The sequence below is a fragment of the Nelumbo lutea genome, chromosome 7 (assembly GCF_056320005.1).
Source record: "Nelumbo lutea isolate HS-2025 chromosome 7, American lotus-T2T, whole genome shotgun sequence".
Taxonomy (NCBI): Eukaryota; Viridiplantae; Streptophyta; class Magnoliopsida; order Proteales; family Nelumbonaceae; genus Nelumbo; species Nelumbo lutea.
In genome coordinates, this window is record NC_142690.1 from 6,828,374 (window position 1) to 6,846,408 (window position 18,035).

Below are 18,035 nucleotides of genomic sequence, written 5' to 3' on the forward strand. Positions count from 1 at the left end.
TTCTTGTTCGAATAGCCTGGAATTTGTCCCCAAGTGATCAGATAAGTCTTGAGGTAGCTCTTGGAGAGGCAAGTTCAGGGAAATAGATAAAGGCACAGTAGAAGGAGACCCTGCTGTAAAGCACAACCAACAAGAGGAAAGTTGGGGTCTGGGTCACCAGAACTATATTTCCTCCCTTTTCCTGATCCAAAGAATGACCCTCCTGCAAACCCAAGAGCTTCTCTCTATCGTCGTTTTTTGTATTGCCTTGAACTAGGTTATCTGAGGAGTTGCCATTTCAAAAAGTGGTACTTTGTGCAGAGAATCCTTGGCCCAAATATTGTAACCTATCTTCAACACTTCCTATGCTTGATCTCCCTTCTCCTTCCTCACTGTCAGAACACTGCAACCAACCCTCATTAGCCTCCTTTTCTCTTTCACCCCCTCGATCATACCTGGGATTTGGCTTGTTGTCCGAGGGGACTTGAGTAATTGGGATCCACTGTAGTGTCAAAGAGAGGCTGCCAGTAGACTTTTGACAGCCCAACAACGAAGAAGATAGATGCTTGTTGTGGTCTGAGGTTGCAAGAGGCCTGTTTGTCATGCAATCTTTTATCAGCTTGCTTGATTTATTACTGATGTGTTCTTTAGATCTACCATAGGACTTGAAAGTTCTATTACTTGTGTCCTTTGTTTTTCTTTCCTCTTTTTGAGTTTTTCATTAATTTTAGGACTTTTCAAAGCTTTGTTGGACTTGGAATTATCTCCTAATTTATGCCAATTGTTTCAGGTTGCAGCTTCAATGAATGTTTGTGTGGGTTCATTTAGCGATCCTGAGGGCCTTGAGGGTCTTGCTCATTTTCTTGGTATTTGGCAGAAAAATCTCAAGTGCTCTTTTTTTCCTCTTGTCCTAACTATGTTAAAAAAACACTTTCATTGCTACTCGCTTTAATCAATTTGTAATGCTTATAAATTGAATATCATACATATAAATTGTTCTCACATGCATGTTGGTAGCGCATTTTGGAATTTGAATTGGTTGGATGAAGAATTGAAGGGCCACTCCTTATGTTTGTTCTTTAGCTGGAAGATGGGGATTGTCTAATGACCTTTCTATCGATTTTAGATTGCTTCTAAGTAGGTCATTTCTTTGCTTATTTGATTTTTGATCGCCGTATCGTGGATGCTTGTTGGAGATGTTAATGAATTGGTTTCTCCCTTCCCTTAATAACAAGTTGGGGAAGATAACGTGAATGTGTACATTGCAATATATTTTAGGTTTTGGGAATTGTGGGGGGAAAGAAATGCTAATAATCTTTGCTATAAATTTGCTTATATTGGACTATGATTAGTACCAACTGTTGTTTTGCATCTATTGAGAAATATTGACATATTTTACTTGAGTTGATTTTGTGAGAATGGCATGCAGTTTTGGGTGACTTGAACACGAGAATCAGAATGTGATGCCTGCCCAGGTGTTTGACTCAGGAAGGCTGAAAAATAAGAATTCGAGGATATGCTTACTAAAAATTATATTTGAATAAAGTAATTCTATGAATACTTGTGATATGTTGCAGAAAAGTAGGTCTTCTGTGTGCCTTTCTCCTCACATGTCCTTGTGTAGGGGTAGTGGTGAGACCCTATCCCATTTACTAATCTCCTGTCTCTTCGTGATTAAAATCTGGGAGTGCTATGGAGGGCCACTAAGGCAGCAATTTTCTGGGTGGTGTGGGAATGGAGGAATAGTAGAATCTTCTTGGAGAAGAGCAGAACATTGAAGGAAGTGATGGGCAGCATAAAAGTAAAGGTAGCCTTTTTAGTGAAGACCTTAGACATCTTCAAAACCTTCTCAATGACTGACTTCTTTTGATCCCCCAACAGGTAATAAAGTAAAATTAAATTTTGATGGGAGTTCCTTTGGAAACCTGGGTATGGCTGGAATTTGGGGGGGGGGTCATAAGAAACTCAGAGAGGAGGATTGTGGCAATGTTTTCAGGGCCAATTGTTTTGGGAAACTCATTGAAGGCTGAACTTTTGGCTCTGTTGCAAGGTCTCAGACTAGCTAAACAGCTGGGATTTAGAGTGATTGAAGTGGAAGGAGGCTCATAAGTGATCATCTTGTGTGCAGAATAGAACAGGCGTATCCCTTGGACCTTTCAGCACGTTCTAAGAGGAGTGGAAAAGATAGTAAGAGAATTAGAGGTTGAGTTCAAATGGATTGGGAGATTCCTTGGCAAAACTAGGGGTAATGAGGCATCAATTGTTTTGGTTATCCTTGTAACTTGGATTATGAAGGGATTGACAGTACTGTCAATCAAATTGTATTAATCACCCCTACTTTCCTATTTCATTTAATAAAATAAATCTACTTTTGCTGATAAAAAAATAAAGTAATTCTTTCAAAATTATTTGTATGCTTATCTTGTGCATTTGGTGGCATTTTCTTATACATTTTGATTAAGGGATAGGTTAACTTTTACTTATTTAGGCCTGTATTTTCTACATGTATTTTTTGAAGTGTCATTTACTAATAGATGGTTAGATTAACTTTTTGTTGAAGATTAATCAGTTTTATGATGTTTTTCTGAGTAGATGTTTTATGTTAATTGTTAGATAGGAGGTGGGGACCACAATAGTTATGTGAGTCCAAATTTTATTATGTTTTTGAGTGTTATATATGCTGTTTTATGTCTTGCCGCCCTATAAGGGCATAGTTGTCTTTGTACTGTTCTATTATTTTTAGTATAAATAATAAGTGAAGGGGGCAGCCAGATTATTGCTCTCTTTTGTTTTCAACTTCTCTTCTTCTCTTCTTCTACTTCTCTCTTCCTTCTCTCTTCAAGAAATTACTTTTCTTTCATATTTTTTAATTCAGCAGATTTCTACTTGGTATCAGAGCATTGGCTAGGGTTTCAAGAAGCATTCTCATGCAGCCCTAGATCAGCCGACTGCATGAAGTAGTAAAGGGCTAATCGATCTGCTATAGATTGCCTGGTTCTTGGATTTTTTGTTGGGATCCAGTCATCAGGAAGGTGATCTACTATTCGACATCAAAATCACGAAGAATTGGAGTACGGGGAAGAGTCCCTGAAAAGTTGGACTCTTTGTTTTTGATTTGATCTTGGGCACCCAAGTATTGTTAGTTTTTTTTTTTTTTATTTTCTGAAAAGGGCGGTTTGGTTTCTGGAATTTTTTGAACCTCCTGGAGTGATCGGTTCATTCTTCTCTCTGTTGGGAGGCGTGGGGAGGAGAGAGATTTCTTTCCAGCTAGGGTTTTCTTCTTCCGGAAGGGTTGGTTTTTGTGTGTGATATTAAATTATTATTTGGAGGTCTCCAATCTATTTTTTTCTTACTGTTGAACTGTTTCAAGTAAGATGGAGAGTTGGAATACCAAGATGAAATCTACCAGTATATGGGAGTAGGTGTTAGGTGTAGTAGTGAAATTTTTGGGTCCGGGATCATTACTACAATAAAACTTGATGGTACAAATTATTTGGAGTGGGCACAATCAGCTAAGATGGCTATTAGTGCCCGTTTAAAATTAGGGTATCTCACTGGAAGGAGAAGAAACCCAATACAGACTCTTCCCGATGGGTGCAGGAGAATTACATGGTAATGTCTTGACTGGGTAATTCTATGTTACCTCCTATTGCAAAAAAATTCTTATGAGCTAATACTGCTAAGGAGATTTGGGATGGAGTGACCGAAACCTTCTCTCAGAAGCAAAATGAGGCCAGAGCCTATCAGTTAAGAAATCAGGTGATAAGTATGAAACAGGGAGAAAAACCTCTGCTGTGTATTTCTCTTTGTTGAAAACCCTATGGTAGGAAATAGATCAGTTAGAAACTATGGTATGGGAAAGTGTAAATGATGCAGCAACTTATCACAGACTGGTGGAGAGGAATAGGGTTTTTGAGTTCTTGGTAGGGTTGAACCCTGAATTTGACACTGCTAGGCAACACATTCTTTTTAGGGAGGGTGTGACACTCTCTCAGGCCTATGCCTTTGTCTCTGGAGAGGAGTGTAGGAGGAATGTAATGTTGAGACAACCTGGGATTGATCAATCGGCTATGGTTGGTACAACAAAACTTGGGCCGAATGGAGGCAGGGGAGTAGTGAGACTAGAAGGGAAGATAGTAAGGACTTGGTGTGTGATTATTGCAAGAAGCCTAAGCGTACTAGGGGGGACACTTGTTGGAAGCTTCATCCAAGTCTTATGCCTGCTCGAATGAGGAACAAGAAGGGAAATGCAAATGTAGCCATTACAGGAGACTCTTCAGCCCCTCTTATCCAAACTGATTGAGAATCCATTGCAGTAGCAACAGTAAGAACAAAATTGGAGAGGTTTGGACAGCTTATGAGTAAAAAGATTCACCTATCTCTAGCTTTCCAGATGGACAACAGAATCTAGGAGCCAACTACAACCCTTCCTTTGCACATGCAGGTAGTTCATATGCAAGTGCAAATCTTGCATCCACTTCAGGTAAGAAGGGACCTCCCTAGATTATAGATTCAGGAGCATCTACACATGACTAATGCCCCTACCCTTTTTAGTTCCTATCAGTTCTCTACAACAGATGGTTTTCATATATGCCCATTGCTGGGAAGAGGACGGTTAGAGTGACCAATGATGTAACTCTGTCTTCTGTTTTACATGTCCCTAGATTTCATACCAACCTATTGTCTGTTAGTTATTTGACAAAAAATTTGATTTTTTCCGTGACCTTTCTTCTTGGTAATTGTGTTTTGCAAGATCTGGAGTCAAAGAAGATGATTGGGAGTGGTCGTGAGGTGAATGGAGTCTACCTTCTAGATGAGATTTCGAGACATCAGGGAGCAGTAGCAGTAGTAGTAGGTCAGAGTCGGTGAACCAGATTATGCTTTCGCAAAATCACTTAGTACATCTTTCTTTTAGTTATTTGAAATGTATTTTCCCAAAGTTGTTTGAATCTGTTCAGTTATCTACTTTGGGGTGTGAGAATTGTCGGTTAAGAAAGCATTGTAAACAATCTTTCAAACCAAGTAATAAAAGAAGTACTTCTACTTTTAATATTGTTCACACTGATGTATGGGGGCCACATCATATCCCTTCCATGGGAGAGGATTCCGTTACTTTCTCTTGTTTGTGGATGATTATACACAATATTCTTGGATATATTTGATGAGATTACGTGATGAGGTTCCTAACTTGGTACGACAGTTCCACCAGATGGTTCTTACATAATTTGGAGTGAGAACTAAGGCTTTTAGATCAGATAATGCCAGAGTACTTTGAGAAGGACCTGACCACATATCTCTTAGAACACGGTGTAGTTCATCAGAGCAGTTGTGCATATACACCGCACAGAATGAAGTTGCCGAGTGGAAAAACAAGCACATTGTGGTGGTGGCAAGGAGTCTTATGGTGTGTGCTTCAGTTCTTGTGTAGTTCTGGGGAGATCCAGTTCTTACAGTTGTGCATTTGATTAACCGTGTTCCTTCACAAACTTGGGGTTTAAGGTGCCATTTAGTCTTCTTTTTCTAGATGGGGAGATATTTCATATACCTCTTAGGGTTTTTGGCTGTGTTTCCTTTGTTCACATTCTTGGCCCTCATCGCAAGAAGTTGGATCCTAAGGCCAAGAAATGTGTTTTTCTTGGGTATGCTTAGAACCAAAAGGGGTATTGTTGTTATGACCCAGTGTCGAGGAGCAGATTTGTCACAATGGATGTTACCTTCTTTGAATCCACCTTCTTCTTGAGTGGTTCTCCTCAGGGGAGAGTTTTGGGGAGGAGAACTCACAATCTGTTCCTCTTATTTCTTTGGTGCCTCCATCAGTTCAGCCAGCACCTCCATTACTTCAGCCAACACCTGCATTAGTTCAACTAGCACCTGCACCTCCAGTTTCATTACTTGAGCCACTACGGGCAGCCTCACAAAATTATCAACGCTGACAGATGATGGTTGACTCCGCACACCCTCAACCCACACCACTCTCTATCAGTCCTTCTGAAACTCTAGATTTGGCAAATACAATTCCAGGTATTTGTCTTGAGCCTGAGCCTACTATGTTTTCTGATGATAATGTTCTTGTCCCTAACACCATTGTTGCGGCTGATCCCACTGACCTTGATCTTCCCATTGCACTTTGTAAGGGGAAGAGAAAGTGTACAACCCATTGCATTTCACACCATCTTTCCTACAATGCCTTATCACCCTCTTACCGTGCTTTTCTTTCTTCCCTGAATTCTGTGTCTATCCCCAGGAATGTTAATGAGGCTTTCTCCAAACTTGAGTGGAAAACAACCATGCAAGATGAGATGGATGCTTTGGTCAAAAACCAAACTTGGGAAATAGTTGATCTCCCCCCAAACAAGGAGACAGTCGGATGTAGATGGGTATTCATAATGAAGTATAAGGCCGATGGCAAGATAGAGAGGTACAAGGCAAGGTTGCTAGCAAAAGGGTATATTCAGACCTATGGTGTTGATTATCTAGAAACCTTTGCACCAATAGTTAAGATGAGTTCAATTCATATGCTTTTATCTCTACTAGCCACCTATTCATGACCTTTGTTCCAACTTGATGTAAAAAATGCATTCCTCAATGGTGATTTACAACAAGAGGTATATATGGACATTCCAACAGGTTTTTGTGAAAATGTTGGTAAAGGAAATGTGTGCAGACTCAGAAAATCTCTATATGGACTGAAACAGTCACCGAGGGCTTGGTTTGACAGGTTCAGAGGGGCACTCATCCGTTTTGGATACATAGACACAACCTGATCACACCCTCTTTGTGAAGAGGAGAGATGCTCTGGTGTCAATTCTAATTGTGTATGTGGATGATATAGTGGTGACAGGAAATGATTTGGAGGAAATTGATGATCTCAAAAAATCATTGCAGTAAGAATTTGAGATCAAAGATATTGGTGAGCTCAAATACTTTTTGGGGATTGAAGTTGCAAGATCCAAGCATGGGATCTTCATTTCACAGAGAAAGTATGTACTTGACCTACTGTTGGAGACTGGGAAGCTGGGGACCAAACCAGTAGACACTCTTATTGATCCAAATCATAGAATTAATGGTGTGGATGGTGAGTTGGTAAAGGATGTGGGGAGATATCAAAGAATGGTGAGCCATTTGCTGTATTTGTGTATGACACGACCAGATATTTCTTATTGTATTAGTGTTGTGAGTTGGTATATGCATGCACCCCAGGTTCAGCACTGGGAAGCTATTGAGAGAATACTTGCATATCTGAAAAAGCACCCTAGTAGAGGCATTCTTTTCTCAAATCATGAGAATCTCAAGCTAGAATCCTATACAGATGCAGATTGGGCAAGATGCTTAGATGATAGGAGGTCATCATCAGGAGTGTGTACCTTTGTCGGTGGTAACTTGATCTCCTGGAAGAGTAAGAAGCAAGCGGTTGTGGCAAGGTATGCAGAGGCTGAGTATAGATCCATTACTCATGGTGTCTCAGAACTTCTTTGGGTTAGATATCTTTTGAGTGAGATTGGGGTGAAAGCAGAGGAACCTATGATGTTATACTGTAACAATCAGGCTGCAACCAATATTGCCCACAATCCAATTCAGCATGATATGACAAAACACATTGAAGTTGATAGACACTTTATAAGAGAAAGGGTAACAACCAGAGAAGTTTGTTTGCCTTATGTCTCTTCAATGTTGTAGTTGGCTGATGTTCTCACTAAACGGGTGGTAAAGAACATGCTTGAACTTGATCCATGCAAGTTGGGAATGTGTTACATTTACTCCCAAATTAAGGGGGAGTGTTGAATATTAATCAGTTTTATGATGTTTTTCTGAGTAGATGTTTTATGTTAGTTGTTAGATAGGAGGTGGGGACCACAGTAGTTATGTGAGTCCAAATTTTATTATGTTTTTGGGTGTTATATATGCTGTTTTATGTCTTGCTGCCTTATAAGGGCATAGTTGTCTTTGTACTGTTTTATTATTTTTACTATAAATAATAAGTGAAGGGGGCGGCCAGATTATTGCTCTCTTTTGTTTTCAACTTCTCTTCTTCTCCTTCTCTTTTCCTTCTCTCTTAAAGAAACTACTTTTCTTTCATATTTTTTTTAATTCAGCAGATTTCTACTCTTTTCTTATATATTTTGATTAATAGAAGCCGATGGCAAGGACTAGGAATTTTTTGTATTGGGCTTAAATGTACTGATTTAACTTTCTTGTATGGAGAGGTAACACCTTGTGCCTCTCTATGGGATGTCTGTAATGCACTAATGCTTACTTTTTATTGATTAATAAAAGTGATTTTTTCTCGTAAATAAATATAGAGAAGCCGATGGTAATGGTGCAGTGCCCATTGGCATTGTAAGTCTGTTGAGTTCCTTTTTATTGGATGTCATGCTTTTGTTTCACTAGAAGGAGCTAGTGGTTTTAAAGTCACATAGGGATCACCACATTTTGTTTTTCATTGCCTATAGTCATGGCCTTAAGAGTTAAGGCTTATGTGGAGTCAACCTGTAAGATAAGGTTGCAGGATGCAACATTAGAAGGGATTCTTTGAAAAGATCACATCTTTTACCTTTAACATGTAGAAAGGGGAAATGAAAGGTATGGCGTTTGAAATCAGGGTTGGTCTTATTGAAAGATGAAATAGAGGAGAAATCTCTTTAGGAAGCAAGAATATTTTCTACAATAATTGTTGACTGTAATGGAAACAGAAAAAGAAATCTTTGCTTGCTCCTTAGCGGAAAAAATAGGATTCTCTCTACAAGACTTGTTGACTCTCTTTAATGGATCCAAAAGCTGAAAGTTTCAACTTGTTCTTTGAGTTTAAGTCCAAGTTGTATTTATAAAAAATGTAGAAACTTTTCAAAGTAGGACACTTTTATAAATCTTTAATTTTGCTAAAACCAAATATAAGAAGCTAAAGAATGCAAAAACAGTAAGTCGTGATTTTACCATAGATAGAAATTATGGGAATTACCATAATTAGCATTTTGGGGAGTTACTGTAAATAGTACATTCTAGAAGATTGAAAGTTAACTCTCTAATGGTTCTTGACAATAAAGCCGATTGAAAATAAGAGAGAATAGAAGAAGAAGAAGAGAAGAAGAAAGAAGAGAAGAGGAGAGATTGGCGACAATGGAACAGTACTGGTGGCGCCAGCATCTATTGATATTTATAGGGTGTCTAAATTAAAAGGGGAGAAAGACCCTTATGCCCCTGATGTAAGTGAAGTACAATAACAGAAAATAAAAAAGAATTTAAACCAACCAAACAGACCCTAACAAGATAGAAAATAATAAATGAAACATAAAATAAACTATTTTAACACTCCCCCTCAAGTTGGAGCATAGATGTCAATGATGCCCAACTTGTCGCACAAATCATTATGCCGCACATGTTGAAGACCCTTGGTGAAGATGTCTGCAAGTTGTTCCTATGAGTTGACATATTGGAGTGCATATTTCTCCACTCACATGTTTTTCTCTAATAAAATGCTTATCCACTTCAATGTGTTTGGAGTACTGGGTTAGTAGCAATATTGATAGCAACTTTATTGTCACAATATAGTGACATGGGATTGTTGACTGCAAAGCCCAGTTCACCTAATAGGTTTCTTATCCACATGATTTCAGCAACTCCACGAGACATAGCCCTATATTCTGCTTCAGCACTGGATCTATCCACCACACTTTGCTTTTTACTCCTCTAGGTGACCAAGTTACCTCCTACAAAGGTATAATACCCACTGGTAGACTTTCGGTCATCGTCTGCCCTTGCCCAATCAGCATCAGTAAATACTTCCACTTTTAAATGTCCATGTTTTTGGAACAACAAACCAGCTCCTGGAAATTTCTTGAGGTATCTAAGGATTCTTGTTGTGGCTTCAAAGAGAGTTGTCCTAGGGTTGTGCATGAACTGACTAAGGACACCCACTGCATATGCAATATCAGGTCTGGTCATAGACAGATATAAGAGTCTCCGTACAAGTCTCTGACACTTCTTCACATCTTTCAAGAACTCTCCCTGATTGTCTCCTAGTTGATGGTTAGGTTCAATTGGTGAGTCAATTGGTTTCACCCCTAGCTTGCCTGTATCTTCTAGAAGATTTAGTTCATATTTCCGTTGGGAAATAAAGATGCCCTTTTGAGAGCGGGCAACTTCAATTCCAAGGAAATAACGTAAGGGTCCTAGGTCTTTTAGCTCAAATTGAGTGGCTAAGAATTTCTTTAGTTTTTGTATCACAACCTCTCAGTCTCCTGTTATCACTATGTCATCCACATACACAATTAAAGTTGCAATTTTCCCTTCACCTTTCTTCACAAACAAAGTGTGGTCTGACTGGCATTGTTGGAACCCCATCTGTTGAATTGCTAAGTGGAACTTACTAAACCAGGCCTGAGGTGATTGTTCCAACCCATAGAAAGATTTTTTTAACTTGGACACTTTTTGCTCACTGCCTTTGGCACAAAGTCCTGGGGGTCAGGTCACGTACACTTCCTCTTCTAAGTCACCATTCAAGAAAACATTCTTAATGTCCAATTGGTGAAGTTCCCAGTCAAGATTTGCTGCTAATGAGAGAAGAACCTGATAGAGTTCATCTTGGCTACTGGAGCAAATGCCTCTGCATAGTCCACTCCATATACCTGTGTAAAACCTTTGGCCACTAGTCTGGCCTTGTACCTTTCAACAGTTCCATCAGCCTTGTGTTTCACTGTGAACACCCACTTGCACAAAGATTGCATAGTGGGTGACATAGATAGTGTGGTCCATTGGTCAATCTGTTAACTTTGACTTTGACCATGATTGCTGATAGCAGAACCTGAAAAACAATTATCTTGAAGCCTTTAGTTGGGGCATTTCCAAAGGTCGGATGAGCTGAAAATCTATAGATGTGTGCACTGTAAGTGTTCTTTCATGAAATTTTAGTCAAATCAACCAATGTTTGACTGGCCAAAGTCACTACTTTTATGGTTGGTGGTGCATTCTGCAAGTCCACCATCTAACCCCTTTTCTTCAATTTCTTTCTTTGAGGTTTTCTGATAATCTCTTGTAACCACTTTCTCAATACTTGTGAATTTTTGAACATCAAAGCTTAAGGTTAGTAATACTTTTTTAATTCTATGGCTTTTTGTCTCCCATCAAAAAGAAAAAATAATTAAAAAGACAAAAATCCTCTCTTTTACTTAATTAAAAACAAAAAAATCCTCTCATTTACTTAACTTTCATGAGGGGGAGCAAGTTCTAACAAAGACAAGATACCAAAAGGAACAGTTATGGGAGCTCGATCTTCAGGGCTGTTGAATCAGCTTGTGGTCATACCATTCCAAGGTGCATAATTTGGTTTGTTCACTTAAAATAAGCTATTACTTAGTGAGCTTTATAATCTTGATACGCCTAGCACCTGGCATATCCAGTCTAGGTTATTTAACTTTCTTATCATTGTGGATTATCTGAAAATCTGTTAACTTTGACTTTGACCATGATTGCTGATAGCAGAACCTGAAAAACAATTATCTTGAAGCCTTTAGTTGGGGCATTTCCAAAGGTCGGATGAGCTGAAAATCTATAGATGTGTGCACTGTAAGTGTTCTTTCATGAAATTTTAGTCAAATCAACCAATGTTTGACTGGCCAAAGTCACTACTTTTATGGTTGGTGGTGCATTCTGCAAGTCCACCATCTAACCCCTTTTCTTCAATTTCTTTCTTTGAGGTTTTCTGATAATCTCTTGTAACCACTTTCTCAATACTTGTGAATTTTTGAACATCAAAGCTTAAGGTTAGTAATACTTTTTTAATTCTATGGCTTTTTGTCTCCCATCAAAAAGAAAAAATAATTAAAAAGACAAAAATCCTCTCTTTTACTTAATTAAAAACAAAAAAATCCTCTCATTTACTTAACTTTCATGAGGGGGAGCAAGTTCTAACAAAGACAAGATACCAAAAGGAACAGTTATGGGAGCTCGATCTTCAGGGCTGTTGAATCAGCTTGTGGTCATACCATTCCAAGGTGCATAATTTGGTTTGTTCACTTAAAATAAGCTATTACTTAGTGAGCTTTATAATCTTGATACGCCTAGCACCTGGCATATCCAGTCTAGGTTATTTAACTTTCTTATCATTGTGGATTATCTGAATTTAGCTTTTTGTGAATTGTCTTATTTACAGATGATTTCATTTTCGTTCCTTATAATAAGTGATATGCATCTCTTTAAAATTTCACTGGAAATATTATCAGCGAGACATGCTAGGAATATTTTATATTTTAGTTTCATGCTATGTTGATAAATTTCTTGTTTATATTATTGCAATCCTTCTGCTGATGCATGGTCAATCTTAAGTCTTAAATTTGAGTCACATATTTGGTGAGACGATAGTTTTATCCAGTGCTTTAGTCTCTGGCTTGCTATCTTAAGGTTTCTCCATTTTGTTTGAAACTCACTTACTTATATGATATGTTGTAGTTGCTTGATGTTGTTTTCCATGCTTTTGTTTTTTCAATGTTATGAAAGGTTTAATTGTACCTTAACTTCATTTTTTAGATTTTCAATGATGAACTTTGGTAGCTGTACTTCATAATTAGTGGTCTTGTTCATCTATTATCTTTTTGAAGCCTTTCTTCTGATCCTAGTGTATTTTCTTGATATTTTGAAGAACATATGCTTTTCTATGCTAGTGAAAAGTATCCATTGGAAGACAGTTATTCGAAGTACATTACAGAGGTATTGCTACCATACCATAGTGGAGATACTTATTCAGATTTTCTTAGAAGTTTTCTTATTTTTGCTTTATGCTTCTTGCTCTCTCTCTCTCTCTCTCTCTTTTCCCCACTGTATATATATTATTTAATTCTACAGCTGATTTTTGTTGTTAAATTTTTAATGAACAATTTATTTTCTAGTAGCAAAAAGGAAGTGATTTAGACCCACTTTTAGATTCTTCTTTCATTGGCATTTGGCAATAACAAGATTTTATTAGAAAAGAAACAGATATAAATCTCCCAAATTACAGGTACAGCATTTTCATGTGCAGCTATGATTCTTTAAAAAAAATACTTGTCATTTTCTGGCGATTTTATTTTGCATTTTGTTGGTCCTTCAGCCCTTGCAAGGGTATCTTCTATGGTGTTTTTTTCTTATTGTTGTTCTGTTGTTGATGTGGTTATTTGGCCGATGCTCAGCACGGAGGTTCTACAAATGCTTTCACTTCTTCTGAACAAACAAATTACTATTTCGATGTTAACACTGATTGTTTTGAAGAGGCTTTGGATAGGTAGGATGTTGTTCTTTCTTAGAACTAGTTTTGTTCTTTTTTCCTTCTAAAGTTTTCTAATCATGGCTTCTTTGCATGCTTTGTATCATTCAGGTTTGCACAGTTCTTTATCAAACCATTAATGTCTCCTGATGCTACCATGAGGGAAATAAAAGCTGTTGATTCTGGTAAGTAGGTTCTATTTAGTGGTTTCTACACACTAATCACAATATATTCTAAATTGTTTTGCAGTAATCAGTTGTTTCCTTTTTCTTCTTGTCCAGAGAATCAGAAAAATTTGTTTTCTGATGCTTGGCGAATGAATCAGGTATGGATTGATTTAACTGCTTTTTCTGCCCTTTCCTGGGGAGATATATATGTACTTTATCCAAATACTGTACCAAATATTATTTAATGATTCTAAGCTGATGGAGACTGGTAAGATCAAGTGTTCTGCATGATTTGACACTTGTAAGAAGTAGCGAGAGTTGATGAAAAATTGGCATGTTTTATTGGTTGGTTAATTTTTTCCTATAATACCTGGATACTAACACAAGGCCAAGGGTGCTGTATATGCTTGTAAGAGGGACTTCATTATGAGTATTGCGTAGCCCTGGGGTTTATACACACATATACACACAGAGATATTCCTTTCTGATGAAGAAAAAAAAAAACAATCAGAAATTGTAGCTAAGTATGGCTTCAATTTATAACCAAATGAGCCTTGGAGAAGGTTAATTGTAGATAAGTATAGCTTTCACGAGAATGGCTGGGATGGAGCTGACTCTAGTCAGCTGTATGGATGCTGTGTATGGAGAAAAATCTAAAAAGCATTTCCTTGCTTCATGTAAGAGTTAAATACAATCTTGTAGATAGGATTAGGCTGAGTTTTTGGAAAGACCCATGTAGTAGTGGGGAGAGGCCTTTATGTGAGCTATTTCCTGTCCTTTTCTTGATGGCAAGTGACAGAAATGCTTCAGTGGCAGATTCATATTCGATGGGGAGAATATTGCCTGGACACCATCTTTTAGGAGAAACTTTAATGATTGGGAGCCGTCTTGAGTAGCAGATCTATTGTATTCGCTTCAATCTCAAAGAATTACCCTACAAGCTCAACATTTAGATGCTGGAAACAGTCTAAGCCTGGCCTTTTCTGAGTAAAATCATGCTATCATGGAATGAAAACAACTGCTGTTTCATCATTTTTATTGTTTCATCTTATTGGAGAAACTTCAATGATTGGGAGCTGTCTCAAGTGGCAGGTCTACTGTCTTTGTGTCATTGCCAAAGAGTTACCCTACAAGTTCAATATTCTAGGTGCTGGAAATGGTCTAAATCTGGCCTTTTCTGAGTAAAACCGTGCTATCATTGGAATGGGAACAACTGCTGTTTCATCTTTTCCTAGTAATGCCATTTGGAAGCCTGTTGTCCCCTCAAGGATTAGGTTTTTCACCTGGGTTGTTGCTTGGAGCCTTGGATAAATGCCTAACCAAACAATTGCTGTCAAGGAAGGGAGTAAACTTACTGGATACCCTTTGTCCCATGTGCATGGTGGAGAAAGAATCTCCCAGTCATCTATTTATTCACTGCAGATTCACTTACAAGGTATGGATATGCTTCCTATAGGCTTATCTCTTATCAGGGGTGCCTACAAGCCTCTGTTCAGGCCCTCGTACATGGATGGAAGGTTGCTGCTATGGGTAGGGGGTAGGAAAGGGAGATGCTTTTGGTCAAGAATTTTTGAGCCGAAATGCATTCTGGAGGTGAGTGATTAATGGCATAGACGAGGCCGAATCTCTAAGGAAATGGCTACATTTACGGGAAGACAGAATTTTCTTCTTCCTTTTTGGTTGTGATTGTTTTTAACGGTCCTTGAATGTATGTGGATATGCACAACCTCATTGTACAGGAAGATCATTGTAATGTTGTTATACTTTTTAATACAAATGTACTTTACATGTCAAAAACAATTATCGATTTTAGTGAAAGAATGAAGAAAACATTTCTGTTTGACATTCACATATGACTTGCACATAATGCATTGGCAGCCATATCAGAAGGCTTTCCTTGCCTTTTTTGACTCGCTTAGAGCATGCATGCATGGTCTAATTTCATGGGCTAATTTTTTCTTTCTGCTCCATTGATTATTTTTTACAGCTTCAGAAACATTTATGTGCAGAAGCTCACCCATATCATAAATTCAGTACAGGTGTGAAAAAAAATTTCTCTTTAACATAATCAATCTGTTCTTCTGGGATAACTAAGCTGCACTTTCTTGCTTCAGTATTTGTTTCGTTATGATTACTAAGTAACACTATAGCTTATATTTCTTTCTCTTCTTTTTCAGTGCCTCTCTTATTACTTAGGGGCTCATTAGTGGCTGTAGCTGAAGTTCAGTAGATTACTACATGTTTTATTTTTATCCACTAAAAGACAAAGCAATTAAGTCTTTCAGTTCAGCTCGTTGGACATATTGTATTATTATGAAGAGAGTATTACTTACATATTCATTATGCAAGAGCATCCCTTTCAGATATTTACTTAACTTTCCCTGAAATATGGTCCATTTATGTAGGGTTGTCAATGGGTTGGGTTTACCCAACAGAACTGAACCGACTATATCAGTTCTGGTTCCATATTCTCTTCCGTTGGGTTGATCCTGGTTCCATGTTTTTTGTCCCGATTGTTATTGGGTTGGGACTGGTTTTGGCTGTCCTGAACTGACTCAGACTCGAACTGATTATATATATAATATTATTAATTTTATTATATTTCAAACATAACAATAATGATGAGCCAGCTGGGACCTTTTTGGATTTCTCAGTACTCCTCAGTCCTATGGACACATCCATCGAAAAAATACTCCTATTGACACTCAAAACAAGTTTATGCATGCCTTTTCAGACCTGTCCTCAAAAAAGATGCAAAGGTAACATCTTTTCCCCTCCAACTCTTCATTTTCGTCTAAAAACATTTGAATGAACCCTATCCTTTTGTCTTCTTCCCCATTTGACTCTTCATCCTTTATCTTCTTCATTCTTCACTCACATCGGCAAGGTCAAGTTATTTTTTTGATTAATAAAGTGAAATTTTATTAATTATAAAAAAAATAGGTTGTGGTTGTTCACAGTGCCAGCAGTGAGGGATGTGCTTTGGTTGTTGACGTCAGCTGAAATGGCAGGCAAGTGCAACACTGCTGCAGTAAACCAAGTTTAAAAACAAATTGCTTTGCATGTTTGCAGCTTTGCCATTTACCAAGAATAGCAATACTGCAATCCACTGTGCAGAGGTTAGCAAAAATCAAGGGCCCCGTTTGGCGTGTCTTTCCGTCTTTTTTTGTTTGGTTCGCAGTAGATCTAGCCGCCAAAAGCCGATGCGCCGGAAAGACGTGAGAAGCCCAAAACAGGCGATTTTCGGGAAGCTCCAAATGGAGATTTTGTGTTTTTTTTTCTATTCGTCTTCGCGTGGAAAGACGTGCGAAAAGACACTCCTTAGCTAAACGGGCTTCAGGCTGCTCAGGTCTTAATGCAAAAGCTCAATGCGTCTTTTGACTGTCAGAGCTACTAAACGATCTTCCCAAAAAGACTTGCCATACAGCCCAAGATTTTTCCATTATTGGTCTACTATGGAGAGGTTAGCAAAGATCCCTAGCCAGTGGTTGTAGACCAGAGTCGAGAAGGCAAGGTTGTGCCTAAATTCATGAATGGGTAAGATAGGTTGTGATTGAGAAAATACCAACCATTGAAATCTTCAACAATCTAGAATTGCAGAGGAAAGTTGTGGTCCATAGCTGAAGTAAAACAACCACATTAATCTGCAAGATAACCTGATTGTAGTCTCATAGAGTTATATATAATCAGGTTTTGTTGGTTAAAACCCATTTATTCTTATTACTATTAGTAATCGGTTTGGTTCTGAGTATGTAACTATAGACCCTATAGGGTCTGGTCTGGGACCAGAATAGCAAATTTTCCTATTGGTTCAGGATGGTTCAACACTATCCTGAACCAGACCCAACCCATTGACAGCCCTAATTTTGATGATAGGATTCTCTTGTTTATTTTTAGGCAACGTGTGAATGGTGAAATGAATGTTATTCTTCTAGTAAGTAATGCAATAAACCTTTAGCTGGAATACATGGGAAAATACCTTGAAATCAAATAATTTTGTTTTAGGTTTATTGTCCTAAAGTTGAATAAATCATAATAGAAATGAGGTGATGGAATTGCGGCATATAACTGCTATTCTTAGAAGCATGAAACATAAGGCTTTCTTCTTCATTTTCTATATTCTTCTGAATAATTATTATATAGCTTAGATTAATTTTTTTTATCTATTTCAAGAATATGCTTGATATATTAAATAAAAGAACGCAGGTACTTGGGAAGTTTATGGATACGAGTTCAAGAAGGACCACCCTATGCACCCACCACCCAAAGTAAACCACAAATAACTCCTACTAAAGACAATTATACATGGAAGGACTGGAATCCATATTCATGGGATGGAATTGAGCTAATTTAGAAAGCCCCTTCATCCAAACAGGCCATCCCAATACCTTACCCAGAAAAGACACAGTGTGCCACTTTTACCACAAATTGAAGAACAATCAACACTCCAACAAAAGACAGAAATCTGGAAAACTTGCAAGATGTTGTGAAAAGAGCCATAGCCTTTTAAACCATGTGAAAGTCAAAAATCAGGCTAGCACGATAAAGAACATTGGTCATGACTAAATATGGTATACACTATCTGATAGTTACTTTTAATGGTAAACTTGAATTTTCTGATCCATTGGAGGCCTTGTGGAGACTGCTTGTTTTTGAAA

At 37.9% G+C, this 18,035-nt stretch overlaps 1 protein-coding gene across 1 annotated transcript in view; it reads left to right on the forward strand.

Annotated features, from left to right (window-relative positions):
* The window catches only part of LOC148844873 (insulin-degrading enzyme-like 1, peroxisomal), a 121,827-nt gene that overhangs the window by 23,034 nt on the left and 80,758 nt on the right, over positions 1 to 18,035 (forward strand). The window contains exons 3-8 of the mRNA XM_088954776.1: positions 770 to 845; positions 12,611 to 12,678; positions 13,137 to 13,228; positions 13,322 to 13,395; positions 13,492 to 13,535; positions 15,365 to 15,416. Coding sequence (XP_088810902.1) covers positions 770 to 845; positions 12,611 to 12,678; positions 13,137 to 13,228; positions 13,322 to 13,395; positions 13,492 to 13,535; positions 15,365 to 15,416 — 406 coding nt within the window. The remainder of the gene's footprint in view (positions 1 to 769; positions 846 to 12,610; positions 12,679 to 13,136; positions 13,229 to 13,321; positions 13,396 to 13,491; positions 13,536 to 15,364; positions 15,417 to 18,035) is intronic.